General features: G+C 36.2%; 1 protein-coding gene across 1 annotated transcript in view; it reads left to right on the top strand.

Annotated features, from left to right (window-relative positions):
- Positions 1 to 2,217: 2,217 nt before the first annotated feature.
- FAM135A (family with sequence similarity 135, member A) overlaps positions 2,218 to 23,448 on the top strand; it is a gene marked incomplete at its 5' end in the record, with an annotated part of 38,821 nt that continues 17,590 nt past the window's right edge. The window contains 8 exons of the mRNA XM_009583909.1: positions 2,218 to 2,267; positions 4,009 to 4,164; positions 9,648 to 9,721; positions 10,037 to 10,191; positions 10,458 to 12,759; positions 14,809 to 14,969; positions 16,722 to 16,813; positions 18,861 to 18,958. Of these exons, the coding sequence (XP_009582204.1) occupies positions 2,218 to 2,267; positions 4,009 to 4,164; positions 9,648 to 9,721; positions 10,037 to 10,191; positions 10,458 to 12,759; positions 14,809 to 14,969; positions 16,722 to 16,813; positions 18,861 to 18,958 (3,088 nt within the window). The remainder of the gene's footprint in view (positions 2,268 to 4,008; positions 4,165 to 9,647; positions 9,722 to 10,036; positions 10,192 to 10,457; positions 12,760 to 14,808; positions 14,970 to 16,721; positions 16,814 to 18,860; positions 18,959 to 23,448) is intronic.

Genomic DNA, 23,448 nt, shown 5'->3' with positions numbered 1-23,448 from the left:
ATATTATATTTTTGTTAATAATACAAAATATTATATTCTTACTAGTAATACAAAATACTATATTCTTTTGTAAACAGGAACACTATTTCACTATTCAGCTATAGTGAACCTATGTTGAACTTTGATGAAGTCTGCAGAATTGAGCTACTTATTTCTAGGCTGAATATAGATAATAAAATGAGAAATTATTACTGTTTTTTGGTTTAGTGTTGTCCTATTTTACTAAACAAAAATTATTGAAGAGTTCAGTCAGTTGTCACCATTTAAATAAAATAGCTAAAAATTATGGTTTCATTTAATTCATCACAGACTCAATTTTTTAGATAATTAAAGACTAATTCCTTTTGTTCCTGAGAAATCTTTCAGGTTGCTTCTGGTATCTCAAGGCTTGATTCTTCCAAACACTACACAAGACATTCTCAAAGCTTAAGGTGCATTTGTCCATATCTAAATGGCCAGTTCTCCCTTTGGAGAGTGTCAGTGTTGGCCTGATGCTGGACAAAAGATGACAGTGCTGTTTAAGCACAAGGAAGTTTGTGATGGGAAAAGAATAAAATGGCAGTTCATAGTAGGTCACCAGCTTAATCATCTATAACTGCATTTGGGTTTTGTTTTAAAAAGAAAACAAAACTATTTCTTAGCAGAGCCAGCAAAATTGGATCAGACGTTTACTGGGTGAACATTACTGCTGTAGAATGTTAATATTTAATTTCTTTTTGCCTTGTATTGTCTCTATTCTGTCTTTTTTGTTTTAATATAACATTGTAGTTTGGGGTTTTCCATAATGATTTTAGACTTCAGAATTTTAAATGTTGTTCAAAGTCTACGCTCAGTTGCAGTGTGACAAACAAGGTAAATCATCAGTATTGTGTCTCATAAGTAAGCCATTTAATTTTTTCACTAATGACAAAATTTTTGCGGCCACAAACACACCAAAAGTAGTATCATATCTTAAACTGTTTTCATATCTTTTCAGAATAATTATCATCAAGTACTGTTTAGCTAATATAGGTGTATGTAGTTTCTTTCAAAAACATTTCTAAACTTGTTTCTGAGAACTTCCTGCATTTCCGCAATTTGCATATTTTCTCAGAACTCAGAGTTGTGTGAGTTAATTTGTTTGGCATTAGGTTTAAACCTAAGTATAATGGATGCAATTAGTTGAAAATCAATATATACTTACCAAATCTAGGTGGTATTATTTGAAGACAAGTTGAGTAAACACACTGCTGCCATTCTGTAAACCTATGTTCATTATCCATATCCTAAATCTATTATTGTGGGTTTCAAGGCATGTTTTGTTGATATATGCTTTCAAGAAACGTTGTAGGTTTTTTCCTTAATACTGTGTTTCAAGAATGAATTTAAATATAAATATTTGTCACAGACCATTTTAGGGTGTATAAATTTTGTTCCCTTGTTACTGGTACCTCAGATGTAGAAGGAAATCAAAACATAGTACTAAATTATTATTTAATTGATCAGATCTCCTTAAGTAGGATAGGAATGATTAGCAAGGAAAAACATCTTACATGAAGGAATAAATCTGTTTTCTTTATAAATAAGTTATTCAAGGTTCAGATTCATTTTAAGCTGCCATACCATGGAAGACTGATTTGCTCTTAACATTGAGTTATTGAGAGAAAGATCAATTAATGAACAGTTTTATTTGACTAAAATATAATTCCTAAGACAATTAAAGAACTGTATTTATGTTCATGTAGCTTGAAAATCAGGTAAATAATATGCCTGTAGAAAAATGGTATTGAAATAAGGTATCTCTGGAAAATCGGAGGTAGAAGAGGAATTATATTACCTCAGTTGTGAACGATGACATTGCTGCTGAATAGTTGAGCAGCTCTCAGTGGATAATCTGCAAATTGTATCATCTAAATTACAGTATTTTCAAGTACAATTTTGAATGGAAAATTGGTATCCTTGAGAAGGTATCAAGACAAGTGATGATGATACTCAGTTGCAAACCTTTTTTTTATTAATTGTGTTCTGTCCTCAATCTCAGAAATTAGTAAGAAATTATTTTAATGGGAGTTTATAATTTACTTGATTTAAAGTTGATTGTGGTACTTAATATGGCTTCAAGTTTTGTTTGATGGGCTTTTTTATTTTTATGTTTTAAAATTGTTTTGTGAGATAATTGGTTTTATTCTGCAACTTGGAAAGTACATTTTTCATGGATATGTCCTCTCATCTTTCCAGAAAACATAGATGTAGAAGTTCGTCTTACAGAATTGTGTGAAGAAGTAAAGGTACAATTTTTTAAAATTTTTTAAAATAAGTGAAATAACTATGAAAGTAGAGTATGCTGATTTCGTATGCTATTTGGGAATAAGCAGTTTGTTTCAGTGATAACATCCTGTATGTTTTTTGCCAACACTTATTTCAATTGCTCCTCATTCAAAGAGAAATTGCTCAACTGACTCCAGAACTTAACTGTTGATCTGGTGGTTTGGCGTGTCAGTAGTAGCCATGGTAACTTTTGTATACTATGAAACTGAAGATTATAGAAAGGTGGATTATTGTATTAAAATCACATTTTGAATTTTCTGCATTTATAATTTGAATTCTTTGGTTTTCATGGTATCAAATAACAATGATAGAAGATCAAGCTGTAGTAGTAAGTTGTACAAAAGCAGATTCTCCAAGTCATCCCCTCATCTGGAAGGACTTGTCCTGATGCCGTTTCCTTCTCCTGTTTTCCCTACGCTCTCAACGAAACACTGTCTACTTCAGATTCCTTAGATTTGTCTCCCCCACTCTCTTCTTAGTCAGAACTAGCCCCAGCTGAATAGCTAATTTCCTTATCACAGTGAAGTTTAAAGCACAGGTTTTAAAACTTTTCTGAAAGATTGCCCATGCTTTGCTGCTGAGTGGGCCATCTGCCCAGCTTTTGAAGACCCTTTCATTACTGTAATAGTAGTATAACTGCAAGGAAATGTAATACTGGCTTTAAAAGGATATCATTTGTATAACTGGAGACAAAGCCAGCACAGTTAGCTCTCTATGGGCAACTAATGATCTTACTTTATATGATAAAAGGTTTTTTACATTTACATAGCTTCTGTAAATTCTTTCAGTACCTATGATATTTTGTTTCATTAGTTTCTCCCTTAGCTTGCTGAAGTATGTTTATATTTTTTCCTTTTCTCCTTTCTGTTGTTTTGTGCAGTTCTCATCAGAAGTTCTTCCTCCTCTTATTTCCACTTTTGCCTACTAAGCTGGTGTTTTAGTATTTGCAATCCTTTTTTCTACTTGCTCTGTAATATTGCTGGAGTTGGGTTTTTATTATCTTTACTTTCTAAACCCCTCTGCCTCAGTGCCTTATGTGCCTGCAATGAGTTTCTGAAAAATTACATTTTTTTCTAAAATGGCAGGGAACATAAGCCTACTAGTCTACAATTGACTGGCATGGAACTATATCTCAGGATTACAATACATTGTTAAGAAAGAACAAATTGTTTCACACTGAACTTGTCTTGGTGTGATCTGATTCTAGGAAGCCTATACTGTAACACTGGTTCCTGAGCATGTTTAAAGTGTATGTAGATATATAGCACCATATAAATGTTTATTGTGATTTGTGACTATTCTGAAATAGTCTTTATTAAATTTTTACAATTGTATCAAATTTGGACTAACATATAGCGAGTATTGATTTTCTTTTTTTGATTGCTGATTCCTATATTTGTGCATGTTAGAAAATACAAGAGTTGTCAACTCAGTTATGGTTGCCATAAATGGAATTGTTGCTTTAATTTAAGGTCAGGAGTCCTAATTCTAAAAGACAACTGGATAATATTTAAAGCAACATAAAATAATCTGTTGGTGTTGTAACATAGATTAATTCAATTCTCATTGGAGAACAGTTCTCATTTGGAAGTTACTTTTTAAATTAAAATTCTCACTAAGATAAAGTATGCTTTTTTTGATTCTTGTCTGTACATTATGGTGTCATCTGTTAATCATGTAAATATGTTTTCCTAATTTCAGAAAATGGAGAATCCTGATGAACTGGCAGAACTTATAAATATGAATCTTGCTCAGCTTTGCTCACTTCTAATGGCTCTCTGGGGTCAATTTCTGGAGGTCATTACCTTACAAGAGGAGGTCACAGCATTGCTAGCACAAGAGCATCACACATTAAGAGTAAGTATTGACTCTGGCTTTAGGAACTCTGGCACGTTCATACTCTTACTGGGACACATTGTTATGGAGATGTGTGTCAAAATGAGACTCCAGATTTTAATTTTTATAGTTTTATTTGGGAAGGTTAGTTGGAATCATAAAGGGAGCTGTTGTATTGCATTTGTTAGCTTGTGTATCATGTTGTTAGAGCTTATTCTTGGAATATAATACATAAAATACGTTATTTATGTTTACAAACCAACTAACTCATTGATCTTTTGAATAAGAAATGCAGTTCACAAGGCAAATTGCAGTCTGTGGAATAAGATGTATTTGTGCAGAATGACGTATTTTTCTGCAGGAGCCATGCCTAGTGCCCACCCTGCATTTTACTTCCCTACTGCATTTAGGCTGCCTGCTTACATCATAAAACAAAATGTGCTTTCCTTCTGAATTAGGAATTTATAACATTCATAAGCTTTGAAAAGTCTCTTAAGTGGGATTTTAAAAAAGAAGAGATGTATCGGAAATGATCTGGCATGTGAGTGTGTGTGTATATGTATAAAAATATATATAGTGAGTACCGATACACACAGTTGATCTGTATATGTATATATACAGTTGTGTGGGCTTTCTCCATGCAAAACCACAGCAATGCCAGTTCCCATAGTGAAATATTTTCAAATATGAACTAAAGCATTACCTTCACTTTCTAATAAATATATTTTTCCCTCCCGTCCTTTGTGGCCATGGATTTGAAGAAACCTAACATTTTAAAGTTTTCAGAGAGTAAGATTCATTAAAACAAAAACAAATAAACAATGACACCCACCACCCCTACTCATCAAACACGCAGCTTGATCTTCAGCTGGCCTGGCATCTTTACTGTCTGACGTCACAATCTGTGCATTTGTCTCACACACATTATAGAATGCTGATTTTAAGAGATTATCTGGAGGCGCTTCTTGTACAACCATTTGCAGAGAGCTTGTTTGAAGGTCTGGTTAATGCGAATACACGTTATCAGTGCTTTGTTATAGTCACAATCCAAAACAATTTTAAGGCTTTATTTCTCAGAGATTTGATTTGTCTCACCAGTATTTCTGTCACTTGCATCAAAAAAACCCTTTCTGTTTTGGTTCTGGAGGGGAAACTGATTATGAAGGATACTTGGACTGTGGTCTTATGTACAGACTTGATAAATCACATTGTTTAATGACGGAATCATGGTTGTGGAAATGGCCTATTCTGGAGAATAAATGGAATCTTTCAGAAAGAGCGCAAGGCTTACTTGTTAGACTTGCTAGCCATAGGAAGGTGTGAGCATTTTACTGGCTATCTATGAATCCTACCTTTTCGTACTTTTCGTATAAATTCTGGAATCCTTCAGTTAACGGGTGGGAGGTATGAAATGAGAATATTGTTTCACTTAACCACTTAACCTGCACTTGCATTCAACTGCTGGTTTGTTAGTGTTTGTACAAGTATATATTTAATAAAATCAAAAGAAGTATTAATGTTTTTATTTTTATGCTCCAGCATTTAAAAAAAAAAGATACTGCTAATGATTATGTATTTAGCTTCTTAAATGTGGTTTGTTTTAAAATCTCTGTAAGTCATTTTCTTTAGCTCTCAAACACCTTAATTATTGAATTTTACTGCAGTTATTTTAGGGAATATAAATCAAAGTAGTTAATTATACTGTGTGAATTGAGATACTGTGCATATTAGAAGTATTTCTGTGATGCATTTTTCACAAAATTTGAATAGGAGTTCCCTTCCTCACTTTTTTTTTTTAAAAAAGTATAATTTGTTTTCATGCCTGCATTTTTTCCCTTTCCAGTTGCTGTTAAACGCACTTGTTTTGTAATCTGTCACTACACATAAACAAACTTGCTTCAAGCACCACATCATATTTAATTTTTTGTTTTTTTTAATAAGAAAAAAGCAAATTATTCTTTAATAGAATCATAGAATCATAGAATCATTAAGGTTGGAAAAGACCTCTAAGATCATCAAGTCCAACCGTTAACCCAACACCACCATGCCCACTAAACCATGTCCCTAAGCGCCTCATCTACACGTCTTTTAAATACTTCCAGGGATGGTGACTCTACCACTTCCCTGGGCAGCCTGTTCCAAGGCCTGACCACTCTTTCAGTAAAGAAGTTTTTCCTAATGTCCAGTCTAAACCTCCCTTGGCGCAACTTGAGGCCATTTCCTCTCGTCCTATCGTTTGTTACTTTGGAGAAGAGACCAACCCCCACCTCGCTACAACCTCCTTTCAGGTAGTTGTAGAGCGCGATGAGGTCTCCCCTCAGCCTCCTCTTCTCCAGGCTAAACAGCCCCAGTTCCCTCAGCCGCTCCTCATAAAAGCTGTAGAAAAAATCCTTTCTGGAGCAATGAATCTACACCTGCAACATAGTGGTGTGGGGATGAAGAGTCTTACATAGTGCTCGGTGTAGCTTGCTAGTGAGGGACACGGAGTCTCTAAAACTCAGGAGCCTTCTAAGTTGAGCTCAGAGGTGATCCTTGTTGTAACTGAAAAAGTTGAACTTATTTTATTTTTTAAAGAAGTGGCTAATTGCTATTTCTTATTGAGTTTTGCAGTTACTGGATACTACATTATCTACCCAAACATCAAAGACTGCGTTTTATTGAAAAAACTGCTTAGACCATGTTATTTTATATTACAAAAAATTTGCACACTAAACTAGTTCACCTGTTTGTTCCATAGTGACATCTTCTGGTAGGTCTGAACATGCTCTTCCAAAATTATTTCTTTCAGTTTGATTAGTCCTAAAATAATGAGAACTGAGAACTAAGATCTCAGACTGCTGCTCATAAATGTGCAGGGTCTCAATATATTCCACAGCAGTTTTTCTATCTGATTTTTCCTCCTCTTCTGATTACATTGGGAGGACCACAAAAACTGTAATTTTGGGAAGCCTGTAGGGACTAGGAGTAGCAGATACAATTTCCTTCTGCCAAAGTCATTGTGGACTTGGCCCAAGTTGGTAGCGCCTGAGTCACTAGCACCAGCTGGTAGTTTTTCTGGTTCTGCAGAGGCTGTTTAACAGCATCCTAGCAAATGTCTCAGTCCTTCCGTAAGTGAAGCACTGATTAAACATAATGAACTACTGTTGGTTTGGGTTTTTTTCTCTCCTTAATATTGATTTATGTGGGCTTTCAGATCTTGCTTTCAGCTAGTTTTATACCATTGCTATTATACTAAGAGCTGTCTTGAGCTGGTAATCAGATTTTCTTCAAAAGCACTGGAATTACTTAAACAATTGCAAATGGGATTTATTGCAAACAAAAAAAAGCCTTCCTTTTCTGTTTGAGATAGTGGCAGAGTTCTAAAGATCTGGTCTCCGTATAACTCCAGTTACTTTATGTGATAAAGTGATTGCTCGCGTCTAAAGTCAAAACCACCTTGCTTGCGTCCTGGGAAACAGCTTTATGCTCCTTTCCTGGCTTTAACCTACAAATTGGACAATATTTCTGTTATTATTTTATTTCCTATTACATGATTGATTAGGATCTTTAATTAATTTTTAAATTGCTTGGTTTAGAATGATAACCAGTCCAGTCTTTGCGATCACTTGCTCTAAAATCTAGTTTTTTAACCAGTAAAATTGTCTCTAAGTCTATTGTATAATGATCTTCTCTCTTTCTGGAGGAAAGGTTGGGGGATTAGCTCTGACAAAACGATCTGTTTGGAAGGTAGAAGTCTGTTTAGAAAAGCCAGCTGGGGAAGTGCAGAGGAGTACTTAGGAACACTGATTGTAATCCCATGTGTATATGCATAAACTCTTAACATAATTTCTGAAGGACAGCAGGTACATCTTGTGTGTGTCTGGTCACTGCTGAGAGTAGAAATTGCATTTACAAGAAAGTATTGAATTTAGTGTTTTCTTTTTACTTCAAAACATTTTCCATGACTATTCACAGATGATGTTATCACTGAGATTAATTTCATATAATACAGTTGGGACAGGACTTTCAGCTTCTAGTGCAGGTTAGAGATTGGGGGTTTAATGTTTGTGGTTGGTTTTTTTCTTAAGCACCTTGGAGCAATTTTTTTCCAGTTTTTCTTTTATTAAAAGAAAAAAGAGGAAAAAGTAGAAGCTACAGAATATAAAACTTCATCCAAACGGTACTCTCTAAAAGTATACTGAGCAGTGTATCAGGAGGGAAAACTAGCTTAGCTCTGAACAAAAGGTAATGTGGTCCTGAAAGTCTGATGTTTGCCAGTTAATGCACAGGATTTTCTTACTGCCATGTCTGTGCTCAGGGTGGACGCAGATGCTGGCCGCAGCTCTGAGTGAAATGAAAGCGGAGGGAACTGAACTAGGTCTGATGCCTGCTCCACCAGAAACACTGCAAACTCTCATGGTCTGTTTGGAAAATTAGATAATTTAAGAGGAAGACCCAGAGTGTATTGAAGAGATAAAGGAGTAGAGGACCAGGAAGTGGTTGGTAAATAAATGATTGACTAAGTAGACTAGCTACATATGTGGTTCTCTAAGTGGGATAGAAATTTTGTTTTAATTGATATAAACAAAATGATGTTTATGCCCAAATTAATGCACAAGCAGTTGCCAACAGCCACTGTACAGCACATTCTCTTTTTTGCATGTCTTGTTACAACAAACAAGATACTGTCATACTGCATTGAATTGCATTTTTTTGATGCAGGTAATTGGGCAGTTGCAAAAATAAAAGTTCTAAAAATACATCTAGATTGAATTAATATATTTATGTAATATTGGAAATGTGAGAAATCTTGTCTTGAAAAACCTTAACTTTGTAGTAAATTGCTGTATAATTCACACTCTCTATTTCCACGCTATGTATTTGATGATAAAAAAATATGCTCCTCTATGTTGTAAAATACCATTTTAGTATTGTATGGTTTATTGACTTCAAGCGTACAATTAAGTCTTGAATACAGTGCTTGTAATTAGCATACACTTTGTTATTGTCTTTGTCATTTGCAGCTGAAATCTTTACAAACAAAAGATTTTTTTGCACAATAGTTTACTGTGGGCTAGAGAGTATTCATGAAAAGTTTGAAACGCATATATCTCTATATTTTGAGACTGCAGAGTATCTAATGGGTTTCTACTTCTGAAGGTAATCCTAAAGCACATTCAGAAGTGTCCATCAAACAGTCATTTCCTTTCTTCTCATTGAAATTTCTCTTAATATTTTTGTGTGTTATTGTTTCAGGTGAGCCTGATTTGGATGATTGATTTCTTGATTTCAGCAGGCAGTTGCATCTAATATAATTCCCCTCAGTCGTCCAGTGCACAAATTAAAATTCTTCTTTCAGTGGCTAGTCTGTGGCATCCTCTTCCCTCTCAGACTGAACATTTAAAAAAAAGTAACTGTCTATATAATACGTACAAGTTAATAACGTTGCTGTGTAGGAATGCGGGTGGATTTTCAAAAATTGTATGCAATATAAAATAAGCTCTAACTTTATTTGGATCTTGCAGGTGCGCAGATTTGCAGAAGCATTCTTTTGTCTTGAGCATCCTAGGCAAGCTGCCCTTGCCTATCAAGAACTACAGTGAGTAGCCTTTTGAAGTGCACAATATGTAGCATGTAGTACTGTTATTCTTCATATGTTATAGTTCATGTTGTGTAGAAGTAGTCTTGCAAAAATACTTACATAACAAGTTCAAGAGAAACTTATATTCTAAATACAGATTTGAATTTTTTTAATGAAAGTTATATAAGAAGTTATTAAATAACTATTAAAGCTATTAAATAACTAATTAGTAGAAAAGCTTCTACTAAAGTGAATTAAACTACTGCTAATTTCTATTAATGTAAAAATAAATAGTTCTATTTTTTTCATGTAGAACTACTTCCTTTTTTTCAGTGCTCAAAGTCATCTACAGATGTGTGCAGCTATCAAAAACACTTCCTTCTGCAGTACTCTTCCACCCCTCCCTATTGAATGCAGTGAACTAGATGGAGATATGAACTCCTTGCCTATAATCTTTGAAGATCGATATTTAGATTCAATTACTGAAGGTAGACACACCTCACAGTGCAGTTTTCTTTTTGAAGAAATGAGCAAATATTATGTAAAACCTGCGTATTTTTCTTTATATTTCTTGCTGGCTTTAAAGGAGTACATTTATTTGCTAGGAAATGTTTCTTTAGTTTGAGTGTTGAGGATGTGTAAAGTTCTATAACTGTTAGTATTTTATAGCTTCAGTTACCTGCATAATCTTGTTGTAAACAATCCTTTTTCTTCCCCCCCTTTTTTTTTCCCCCCTCGCTTTTTTTGGTGAAAGATCTGGATGTACCCTGGTTGGTAGTTCAGAGTCTTCCAAGGTTAGAGTCCAATAAACTGGATAAATTTGAAGCTGAAGAAGGTTTTGTAGCTGGTTTTATTAGCCCGGAACTGAAAACAAGACCTGCAGGTGCCTCCAACCTTTGGCATTCAGAAAGCGAAAAGACGCTAACAAAAACTTTGAAAGGGAAAAATGAAGATGCAAATAAATCCAAAGTTAAGGTTACTAAGCTCATGAAAACAATGAAACCTGAAAACACAAAAAAAGTCGTGAAACAGATCTCTAAGGACTCTGTGGTCTTAGTAGGCTACAAATGTTTGAAAAGTGCAGCACTGGAAGATGCCTCTAGAAGCTCAGAAGGCAGGCCTTCATACAATGCTGATGAAGGGCTGGACCCTACATTAGGTGGATTTCCTTGTGATATGAAGACCTGCACCAGGCAAATAAGTCAAAGAGAACTTCAATTTTTGCCATCTGGAACTGAGGACAAGACTGCCAAGATTGAAGGTGTCCAATTAGGTCCGGGTAGCCCCGTGCACTGTGAAAATGTGGCTATTTTTGGTAGACTGACTATCTCCCAGACGGGTTCTGGAGCTATACAAGCAGATAGTGCTCTACAACCCAGAGGTACACTTGGAGGTTGTCATGGAGGTCAACCAGCTTCCTCAGGAGTCAGGACAATTGAGGTCAAACCAAGTAATAAGAATCCCTATGAAGGGGAGAAAGTAACTGTTCACATTGGATCATGGGCTGAGTTTCCACAAGACGGAGTGCAGACACCCAATATTCAGTCTTCAGAATCTGGAAATAAATTGAATTCAGGAGAACAGGAACAAGTGCTTGAAAAGGAAGATGTCCACGAAAGAAACTTCCGACATATCAGTGACATCTTGACAAAACCAAAAAGTAATCAGCCTACTCTTTGTACAAAAGAAAGTCAACTTTCTGCAAGTGGAGACATGACTAAATTACCAGATATTAGCATGACATATGCCTCTTCTAGGTTTTCAGATTCAGGTGTAGAAAGTGAACCAAGTTCTTTTGCAACTCACCCCAACCCTGATCAGGTTTTTGAAAATGTTCAAGGGCAAAGTGCATACAATGGTGAGAGAGTATTTCCTCAGCTTTTTCTAAAACCAGACTGTGCTATAAAAAACGCAATAGAAAGCCATTGCACTGAGAGTACCAGCGCTGTAAGTGAAATACAGTCATCCCTGACATCCATAAATTCTCTGCCTTCAGATGATGATGAGCTGTCACCCGATGAGAATTCAAAGATATCTATTGTACCTGAATGCCAGCTAAGTGACAGTAAAACGGTATTGGATCTTGGAGCAATTGACTTGCCAAAATGTGATGACAGTAAAAAATCAAACACCAATTTGGAGCAACAGTGTGTTGTATTTTCAGGACATTCGGATAACAAAACTCTATCTATACATTCCTTGCTCTCAGGAACAAAAGGTCTTTTACACTTAGTTGCTTCAGATGAGGATACGTCTACTGCTGTGAAAAGTTACAGCCCACAGGCAGACCTTGGCACAACCTGCAAGGACTCTCAGGACCTTGAAAGGCATCTTAACACTACAGAAGAAACAGTTAAATTGCGTTTGGAAATTACTTGTATGGGTGAGCCATCTGTGGTTTCAGCTTCTTCATCTGTAAATGCAGTGTATGAGGTTGAAAAAACAAACGAAGGAAAACATAACGAGCCTTTAGAACTAAAGGAGACAACTGAAGAACTGTCAGTAGCTAAAAGTGAAACTGGTACAGATAATCCTTCTCCAACCAGTAGTACTGACATGGTAAAGCAAGGACTTGTCGAAAACTATTTTGGCTCTCGAAGCAGCACTGATATTTCAGATGTTTGGCCTACAGACAACAGCAATCCTGTTAGCCCTCAAAAGGAAACATATGAAAATGAAATTATTTGCTCTTCCCAACAAGACGAGGAAGAGGAGGAGGATCAAGAAATGATTGAAAACGGGTATTATGAAGAAACAGACTATAGTATATTAGATGGAGCTTCCGGTGCTGATCAGGATCATGTCTCAGCAGAAGAAAGAGCCCTGAGATCTGAAAGGATTGATAGTGGGCATCTGCGAGATGGAATGACTGTGCCTCCTGTCTGTACTCCTGGTTGTCTGTCTTTTCCTTCTTCTCTGAGAGACTCTCCTTGCAATGTTATCTGTTCTTCAAGGAATAAATCTGATGCAATTACACAACAGCCAGGCAGCACATCCTACAGCTCAGCTTCATCTGTTTCCTGGTATGAAAGCTCCCCAAAACCTCAAATGTTAGCGTAAGTGATTGTTTTAAAACAAAGTTTTTTACTTTTAGAAATTATGTTAATGTAGTATAGAAGGGGAAAAGAAGCATGGTTAGGCTCCAGAGTGCCCCCAGGACTGTGGCTTGTGGATTCTGCACACTGAAGTAACATCACGTTTTAGATGTTCAGACAGAAAGTGTGTTAGCACTGAATTCCTTCTATCAGTTATCTTGTCATTTCATGTGGTTTGACAAACTTTAAGCAAAACGTGATTTTTTTTGTTTCTTTGGAATGTTCCTTTTTAAAAAAATAATCATTCGGCTGAAAAGTGATGTCATAATGGCTACTGAGCATAAAAATGGTGTATGAAATGGAAGCTGTTAAAATAGCAAGTATAGGAAAATACGCTTTGAGTTTAAAAACATGAAAACAAAAACATTCTGTAACTGGTTGTCCATCTAATTAGTTAAGTGAAGGAAATGTGCAGTGCTAGCCAAGGTGACGCCTTATTTTTCAATCTTAATTTCAAATAGCCCAAATGTAACACCTCAGAGGCCATGGTGCTCTAAATTACACTGCAATTTGGATACCAAGAAAGCCATTTAGAGGAACATCAGAGATCCCAGGTTGCACCTCTTCTTGCTGTAAACACAGGAGTTTCCCTGATAACCCCCTGCTGCTAACTGAACATGGGAAGCAGCAGCTTAATATGTTGTATTGTAAGTAAAACATTGCTATCAGAAAGAAGAAAGCTTAGAAGAGAGGTAGAAACAAGGAGAATGCTAAGCAGGCAGAAGAGATAAAAGACCAGATAGTTTGTGGTAAGCAGCCAAGAACAGGAGGAAGGATTGAGCGGTGGTGGAGGAAAACAGGTTAAAAGTGGACAGAAAAGTAACTTCTGAAATACTGGAGAGTGGGTACTGATGTGGAATGGGAGGGATGAAAAGCAGAGACTATTTAGGGTGTTCTGTAACAATAAAAGAAAGAGGGAATTCGGAGTAAAATCAAGGACTTGGCCTTGGGGAAGGCAGAATCTCCCAGAGCGTGGGATAACTGGGATTCCAGAGGACACGATCTGCTCCATAGAGAACCAGCCTTGGTACATTCAGTTCAGAAAACATGCCTGGAGTACAAACTTAAGTAACTTCTGCTGCAGAGTGATAAGACCAACTGCCTGCGGTGGTTTCTGTCCAGGCTGACTTCATTGAGGATTGCTCTTGCCAGTTAGTGAGCAATGAGCTAAAGATAAAGCTGGGAAAACAGAACAAAAAGTAGAATGGGAGGAAAACCGTGAGCAGGCACAAGAGGACGGGATACAGCATGATGCTGTGAGGGATCACGCAGAACAGACAGATTAAGGAGGGAAAGAAGCATAAGGAAGCACAAAGCTTGAAGTGCTGCAGGGAAACTGGCATGCAGTCAATTAGGTAGGAAGGTTGTGCACAAAAAACTAAGGGAAGGGGAAGAAAGGGAGGAACACAAGGAACTCCTGGCATGTGGGGAGCTCAGCTATTAGAAACCATAGAGTCTGTGCCTTCATATAATATCTAAAAGATCAGGGGTCTGGCTTCTTCTGGATCAAGCATCAGTTATTCAGCTTACCAGAGGGACTTCCTGGTGAGCAATTACAGCACTGGCTCCAGCTCTCTGCTGACCTAGGAAATAGGTTTTAAGTTTGGCAAGAATTATCAATAGCAGTGGAAATCTTTACCTTGACTTCTGATTGGTTATAGTTCCTGTAATTTTGTTACTGCATTTAAACAGAGCTGTTGCTTGCAGAATCTTCAGTGGTTTCAGAAATACTTCAGAGTTTGCAGAGATGTTCAAAGGAGAGAAGAGAGTAGAGCTTGGGGTATGGGGTATTTTGTTACAGAGGAAAAGGGGCTGTAGGAAGCTGCAATAAAAAATATTTTGAGGAACTGGTTTGTTTTGTGAAGGTAGTAATTTGATAAATATATTTTCCTTCGTATCAATTACATAGAAGACAAAGTAAAAAGACAGTAGAAAACTGTATCCTAGGAGACCCTACGTTTGTCTGGCAATAGTAAATCTTGTTTTGTCATAAATATGGTTTCGTTGCAGTTTCCTACAGGCTAAAGAAGAACTGAAGCAACTTAAACTTCCTGGATTTATGTATAGTGATGTTTTCAAACTGGCTTCTTCAATACCTTATTTCAGTATGGAAGAGGATGACTGTTCAGAAGAAGGAATACATCTTATAGTCTGCGTCCATGGCCTAGATGGTATGCTGGGGAATGTGATACTGAATGAGATAGCAGTTCAGATTACCGGTCAGGTTTAGCTTTTGTCATTTGAACTCTGAACTGAACGCTTCTGAAATAGGTTATTGGAGGGAAATGGGAATCTGACATTGTACTGCTACATTTGACAGTGTGTTCCATAGAATCGTTTAAATTAAGAATTTTATGTAACATTTGTCTTTAGTAAAACTTCCATGCACATAAACCCATTTTAATGCCATAGTTCACATTAGATACATCTTCCAGTTTTTTATGTCATACAGGTGTTTGTCTATATTGTGGTAATAGAATGGAGTTACTAACAAAACAATTTAGTTTGGAATTTGTAATGTTACCTTGTGAAGGAAAATAAAATATGTGTATCTTGTTAGCAAAAAAATAGTATATGTAAAATGCAGTCAAGCGTTTATAAGGTTTTAAAAGGCTAGATGACTGAATCACAGAATGGTTGAGGTTGGAAAGGATCTCTGGAGATTGTCTAGTCCAACTCCTCTGCTCAAAGCAGGGTCACCTAGGTTGCCCAGGACCTGATCCAGTTGGGTTTTTGAATATTTCCAAGGACGGAGACTCTACTATAGTAGAAATGAGAAAATCTCTTGCTAATTGAAAGAAGGACTGGGAAGTTTAAATAGCTTGAACATATTCACCTGCTTTTAGTTCAAAGCATATGTGCATGTTAAGAAATAATATCCCCTCTAGTTAAGATATTCATAGCTTTCTGCCATCAACGTTTCTGTCTTTTTTTGAGAAGCTTCTTAAATTACAAATGTAAGGAAACACAAGAGGGCAATAGATAGAATATTGGACGGGACTGACACTGCACAGCCTTCTTGTTCATTTTTCAAATTCCTAAGTTAAAAAAACATTAAAGTAACAGAATAGCTTTTCTTTCTCCCTCTGGGCAGAAAGTGTCCTTTGTTAAGTGTTTTTAAAACGGAACTCAGAAGTATTCTTTCTTACTAGCGCAGATGTGCAAGTGCTATTGTGTGCCTAATATTGACACAAAAGTTAATTTGGCCAAAAAAACTGTTGTTAAAAAAACACGTCTTTGAAGCCTTAGAAAAATCCATATAGTTAGAATTTTCTTAGGAAATGGCGAGTTCATACAAGTTCTTTCGTATTAATAACAGATTTAAATAAAAATCTTGTTCTCTAATTAAGGCAGAAAGGGTACTCTTTCTTCAAAAGCATACATGATCATTGATGTAGAGAAATCTTCAGGATGCTAGTTAAACTAGCATTTGTTGACTTGGATACCAGTCTAAATGTATCTTTATCTGCTGACAGTCCACTCTGCCTTTTTATTCTATGAAAATGTTTATGACTTGCCCTTATTCCTTGCTCCTTCACTGAATTCTTCAAGCTAGCTCTGAGTTAATTGGCTTTTATCAAAGTTAATTAGGTTTTGAAGAATGTAATGTTCACAGTGCTATGTATCTGTTGGATGCTAAGACAAAATCAAACATGACTTCCTAAATCCTTGCTTTTTTAAATGTAAATCCTTGCTTTTTTAAACGGTGTCTGCGTTGAATGTCATTTTCATAGACCATTTTGTCACTGCATTTGGTGTTGCAGTTTATCTGCCCGAGTCTTACTGAATTTTAATTAGGGTTGAGAATATCATTAGCTGTGTTTAAATATAAAGTTGTGCCATAGGTTCATTTCGGTATTCTAAGTGCTTTTATTGCAAGTTAACTTTGCAGTATCTAACTCTTGATTGTTTTTCCTTTTAAGGTAACAGCGCAGACCTAAGATTAGTGAAGACTTACATTGAGCTAGGGCTGCCTGGAGGGAGAATAGATTTTCTTATGTCTGAAAGGAATCAGGTATTTGCCAACAAAAAAAGAATTTTTGCAGAGCAATAAACAGTGTACATCTTCAGACATGTTATTTAATGGCACTATCATGTTACAGTTTACCACATTCCGTATATTTTATTGTATTATCATGGAATCCATGATTTGATCTGTGGCTTGCATTAAAGTAATTACAAAACCTAGTATGATATTAAAGGTGAGTATATAAGGAGTAACATTTGTTGCTGCCATTTTGTTGTGTGTACTGATATCTCCTAAGTTCTCAGCATAATCAGTTAGGATTGTAGATAAAATACCCTTGATATTAATGGTAAAAAAGGTGATAGTGAAAATTGGTGTGGCAAGAAGGGAGATGTGTTATTTCACAGGCTCTGAGAAATACAAAATACCTGTCTCTTGTTCTTTTGTCAGTGTACTGTAAGATCCACATCATGACACTGAACCAATATCAAATTACCTCTTGTGAATTTCATTATTTTCAGATATAAACTTGACAAAGCACAAAAGACCAATTTTTACTTTTTTTGTGTGTGTTACATATTGTATTAGACATACTTCAGGGATGAATTAGAACAAAGAGTCTCTTCAGTGGCTCAAACGAAAGGTACATTTAGTGCAGTAGCGTTTTTCTGGCGATAGCTGCTGGGATGCTTTGCGAAACAGGCTGGACAGGCACCAAGCCATGCTTTCATTTCTGTACCCTATAGTTTTTGGCAGTCAGCAGTTCTGAAACTTTCTGATTCGGGAATTCCATTGAGACAACTGAGCCTAATAGCTACTGACGGACTTTTCTCCTTAATGTTGGCTGATTCTTTTTGAAAGGTTTTACTTCCAGTTTCCACAACATACAGTTGAGATTAATTCTATGGTTCATATACATTACTAATTCAGTTGCAAACAAGGAAATTTAAACAAATCCCCCTACAGCTTGTTTTGGAAGAAAAATAGTCAATAATCACTCCCCATTTTCCGCTTCAGTTAATTGAGTATTTTATAAACAAGTATAATTTCTCCCTCAGGAAGCAACTGAAGAGACTTAGTCCATTCAGTATTTCTCAGGATCACATGTGAAACAGTTTCTGGTCATCCATGATATCCTTCTATGCCCACTTTCAAACTTCTTGTCATTTAAAATAGGATGATCAGAACTAGACAGGGCATTTAAGATGCTTGTGCGCTATGGACTTACAAAATGCTATATTGATATTTTCTGTTCTTTCCTTGCTTTCCTAACGTAGCTGATTATATAGAACGCAGATGTATAGATATTGTTTGCATGTATGTTTAGGGCCATTTTTCCCTATGTAACATTGTTTAGCATTTCTTGCCATTTTATCACCCAGGCATGCAGTACTATAAGATTCTTCTGAAATTCTGGTTGGTTCTAGATTTGACTATCCTGTATATTTGGTTTTGTCTCCAAATTCTGACATCTCATCTCCTTCTTTCCTTTCCCAGATCATTTATCAATATGTTGAAAACTACAGATTTTAGCACAGATCCTTTGGAACTTGTGTTGAAAAGTTTTAGGCAGCCTTTGCCTACCTCTTTTTTAATTTCTTACTGCTAATCATTGTAGAGAATCAGCTATGAACTGGGAATAAGGCTTTAAGGATTTGTTTTGTTTTGTTTTGAATAAACAGTACTAATGTAGATTCTTTCTGCTGTTGCACTAATTGTCTCATTTCTATTTCATGGGCAGTGTGATTTAGTTCTGAAAATGCAGTTTGGTCTTCTGTTTCACTACAGATAAGATTATGTGTAGGGGAAGGCTTAGAAGTAAGGCTGGCTGTGTAATGTTAAGATTTGTTTTGGTGTATTAGAAGAAAGTAGTCTTACAGTAAAATGTGTATCACTTTATTCCATGTTACAAGAAAAAAAGCTTGAAAAAATTATAATAACTAGCTGTAGTGTTTGTATTCAAAATTAATATGGATGCTTTTATTTGTGTGCTGTTGATCAAAACACTGGGAAATAACAATTCAGACTGAATGCAGAATGTATATTGCTGCATTAGAAAATACAGTTATTATTTTTTATTTCTTTTATTTTACAGAATGATACCTTTGCCGATTTTGATTCCATGACAGATCGCCTTTTAGATGAAATTATACAATATATACAAATTTATAATCTAACCCTTTCAAAAATCAGGTAATATCTGTTCTATACTGTTTATAGAAATAAACTTAAAACTAGAGCCCTGTGTTGTTCTGAACTGTGATGCTCAGGAGCAGGCCAAAAGAGAGATGGGAAAGAGAAGTTCAGGGAGGGGGAGGAGTAGGGGAAAGGAGGACAACGGAGAGAGAGGGAATTCCCAGCTGAGAGAAGACTGAACAGTGTTGCAAGCTCACCTAGTCCTGTTGGTGGTTTTAGGGAAGAGTTAAGCATTACATTTAAGGAACTGCTGTCCTGTGCTGCTTCAGATCCTGCATGGTAGGCTTCTGCAGAAAAACAGATAATAATTTGAGAAAGTCGAAGGAAACTGTAATAGCGCTATGTCAAGATAAAGTTAACTTTCTTCTGATTTTATGGTCTCTTCACCAAGTATGACATAGCAGACTGTCTATATTGTCATTCCTACAGAGAAATTCCATCTTATCTGTGATGTTGAAGGGCAGCCTCATGAAAAAAATATTTCATCATTCTGACGTTTTCTGATTGTTTCGTCTACTAAAAAGCATGTTTTACATCTTAATAGAAGGCTCACCCCAGTCTATGCATTCCTGTTGCCTTTTTCAATTACTTCCAGGGAATACCTGTTCCATTTATTTTCTCAAAGTAGGATACACTATTTGGGCAGACTACCTTACTAACTCAGCTGTGTTGCTGGAGTTAGCTCATCGATAGATCAAAGGAGCAAATTCAAGCCTGACTTCATCCATTTGTTTAGGCATCCTCAAATTATACATCTGGAAGGTTTTTTGACTTGCTAGTCACATGCATCTTCTACAAGTTTCTGCATACTTATATGTTTGGTAGGCCTTATTCAGCTAGAGAAAACATCTAATATGTTTAAACATAATTTCACTTTTTAAACAAATGTTTCTATTCGGAGATGGGCAAGACATGGTTAATTTTGTCTAAATCGATGATTTAAAAAAAAAAATAAAAAGAGCATTGTGTGGTTTTATTTGTGTTACACAGACTGCATATTAGCACCCTCGGTATGGGAGAGGAGAATTCTATAACCCACCTGCACACACTGACATCTTCTGTCTCATGCTGTGGTCTGAAGGCTGTAATGAGCAAACCCACCCAGTTACCTTCTTGTAGTTCATACCTGAGAACTGAATTCTCGTGTGCTTTTGGTTTGCTTCTCTCATAAGACTTTCAATTTGTAAATATTTTTTCAGTTTTACTTATTACTTGTCACTTGAAAGAAAAAAGAAATTACCAGTTTTTATTTTAGTTTCCTTTTCAAGGTGTATACTTGTGTTTGGCCTTGTGTTTGGAGCAGAGGTCTCCATCTCTCAACTTTAGCTTTTCTTATGAGAAAGTTAAACCTATTAGCAAATCCTGGCAGCTGTTTCCTGGTAGCTACATGAGAGAGCTTTCAGAAAGAGATGTGCTTATATGCAAGTCCTTGAAGGGATGACCGAGAAAGTCCAGAAATACTCTGTTCAAGTAGCCGATGCATTCCTATCTCGTTTTGTCTGTCCCACTGTAAAGAAAGCAGACTTTGTGCTAGTTAGCCATGTTCTCCTGAACGATGCTAATTTCTCCTTATAAAATCTCCCTGTCTACTAAAGGAAGTGTTCTCTGTACAAGTGCTGCTCAGTAGTTGAGTCAAATTAGAAATCAGTCTCCAGACCTATAATGATTTTGTATGGCAAAAAAGCCGACAGCATTGTGTGTCAGAAATACCTGTTCAGTCCTTCTTTTACACTCAAAGTCTTGTTACGGGCAAAAGGGAACACACTTCATATGCAGAGCTAAGAATTTATTATTAGTCCAGTTAGTGTTTTAATAATCTCATAAAAACGCAGTAAGAAATTACTATTAGTCTAGTTATAGTACTACTAAAATTCATAGCCCCAATTAATTCAGAAAAGTCCCATTATTAATATGGCTACAGCTGTTATACAGAAACTTTCTAGTATCTCTTCTCAGGTGGTAGGCTCTCCTTCCAGCACCTGTCTGGGTCCTAAGATTGGTGGTTTCTGTCTGCCTTAAGCAGTGGGACATCAGCATCCTGGGGCTTCAGTGGAAGGAGAATGATGTTCATGGAGAGGGTTTCTGCCTCCTTGGACCTCGGTCTGCCTGGATTTATTTTCATAATTTCATATTTTCAGTCTGCCCACATGCTCTTTCTTTTGTTTCCCATTTACTCATTTGTTTCTTCTCCATTCTCTGTTATCCCTAACACTGGCTTTCTTTCCTGAGTTGTAAGATTGTGCTTCTGCAGTGATCATTAATAGACCATTGGGGACCTCTGGCAATTGATACCTGTGTTTGCGCTCCTCCACACCACACTTTATTCTAGTAATACACAGTTTAAGCCACACAGAATACCTACTTGTTATTAATAGAACTATAGTGAAACTAAAGCAACTTTAGGCCTGACTTGTTACTTCACTGCCAGACAATTGTTGTCACAGCTAAAACAAACTAAACTCAGCTCAGGCCAAGACAAGTCAAGAGAAGTTCTGAGATTCTGCACTCGGGTCGGGTCAATGCAAAGCCTCATGTCTTCAAGTAATGGCAAAATCCTATTTATTGTGCTACATTCTTATACTGAGATAAGAAAAGGCACTCCCTGTACCATCAGAACCCAGAGCCATACTATAGTGTCAACTTCAGTGAACCGACATTTTGGTATTGCCAAAGCTAATACCAGTTACTGCACCAGTACACTACCCAACATGTGCGTTGATCACCTCTGAACAAAATCTTTGTGCTCACTACAAGTGTGTAGCAAGCACGAACTGGAAGCTTGATTCAAACCAACAGCAAATTGTCTTACAAAACAACTGTTTGGTAAAGAATCACAGAATACTTTAGGTTGAGGAGACCTCTGGGGGTCATCTTGGACTAGTTACCCACTCATACCAGTGCCACCTTCAAAGTTAATGCAGTCTGAAGGAAGTCAAATTGCTCAGTCATACCCGTTGAAGTTTTGTGTATCTGTGAGGGCGGAAGCCTTTTCAGGTCATCACATAGCTGGGTAATAAACCACATGCTCTTGCAGTGTAGTTTCAGAAACCATTTTCCTCATGTCAGGTCTTACATAAATTTCTGATGACTTGTATTGGACTTTTACCTCAGTTAAATAATTTAGCTTGTCATCCTCTTCCCTAAGTAACATTAGCTCACAAAAAAAGAAAGTAATTTTTAATGCTATGCCTATATTAAAACATCTGTTCATTGTTTCAGCACCTTTTTGATTATGGCTTTTCATGGATTTTTTTTTTTTTCCATGATTTTTTAATAGTTGGACAGGATTTTTTGTTTGTTAGCACAGAATAATGAGGTTTTACTGTGTCTAATTTTCCAGTATGATCTGAATTGGTAGACTTGTGCCATAAAGCGCATATAAATACTACAGTGTAATTCTATTACTCCAGTGTGGTGATGATATCTTGTGATCAAAAGATGGTAATATTGCCACCTACTGTTCAGAAATGCATTGGTTTTGCAGAGCATCCCACAGTTGCAGGTATCTGAAACAATGAGTAGGATGGGTTACGTTTTTGTCTTACACTTTCAAAACCCTTTTTGACGGGTTTTCCTTTTCCTCCCTTTTCCTTTTTGATTTAAGCAAATCCTTAAACCTTTCTCTATTAGAAAATAATATTAAAGGCTTATTATGTGTTCACCTAAACATCTGAATTTGAACACATTATATTACTGTAACCTTTGTTATTTTTCAGAGTCTTTACAAATTAATAACAAGTGTTTCATCTGTGAGGTACATTCACATAGCTAATTGTGAGCACCTTTTTTTCCTCAAATGGATCTTTCATGTTTCTGAAGTTTTGGCTCAGGTATGCCCATATTCTTGAGGATGATAGGTTTGATTGATGGATCGCTGTTTTTTCCAGTGACAAAATTGCCCTTTGTTATGGTACAATATAAAAGTTTCTCATACTTTTATAACGTTTAATAAATAGTGGATGAACTGTCAGAGAACTGTCAAGAGAACATCTCTGCTAATGTTCAGATCTTCTTTAGAAAATAATCTCTTTTACTGAAGAGCAATCGTGTGATGTAGATCATCTTCAGGATAAATTCACTCAATTTCTGTGGATGTTTTCTTGTTCCTAAAGAAATCTACAGTTTTGTTTTTCTTGTATGGACTTTATGATGTACTCTTGAGAGAATGGTTTTAAATTTTAGTATTCAAGAGAGCAGCTCAGTATTTTGTTTTGCAGATGCACTGCTGCTCTACTGACAGCACAGAGGATACATATCTCTCATTTCTAAATTAGTTAGGCAAATATAGCAAGCTGCAGCAAAGAATTTCTGATATTGCAGCAATTTTGAAAATCTACTAGTAAAAGTGAACAGGAAGAATATACATATATGGTTAAACTGTGTATTGGTAAGAAACAAATAGCCTATTCTGTCACAGAAATGTATAATTATGTCAGAGTTTAGGAGTTCAGGGGTGGCCCTGCCATTCTATAACCTAATGTTTGTAT

The sequence above is a fragment of the Fulmarus glacialis genome, unplaced genomic scaffold (genome assembly GCF_000690835.1).
Source record: "Fulmarus glacialis isolate BGI_N327 unplaced genomic scaffold, ASM69083v1 scaffold34748, whole genome shotgun sequence".
Lineage (NCBI taxonomy): Eukaryota > Metazoa > Chordata > Aves > Procellariiformes > Procellariidae > Fulmarus > Fulmarus glacialis.
This window is presented reverse-complemented; position numbering and strand designations above follow the sequence as displayed.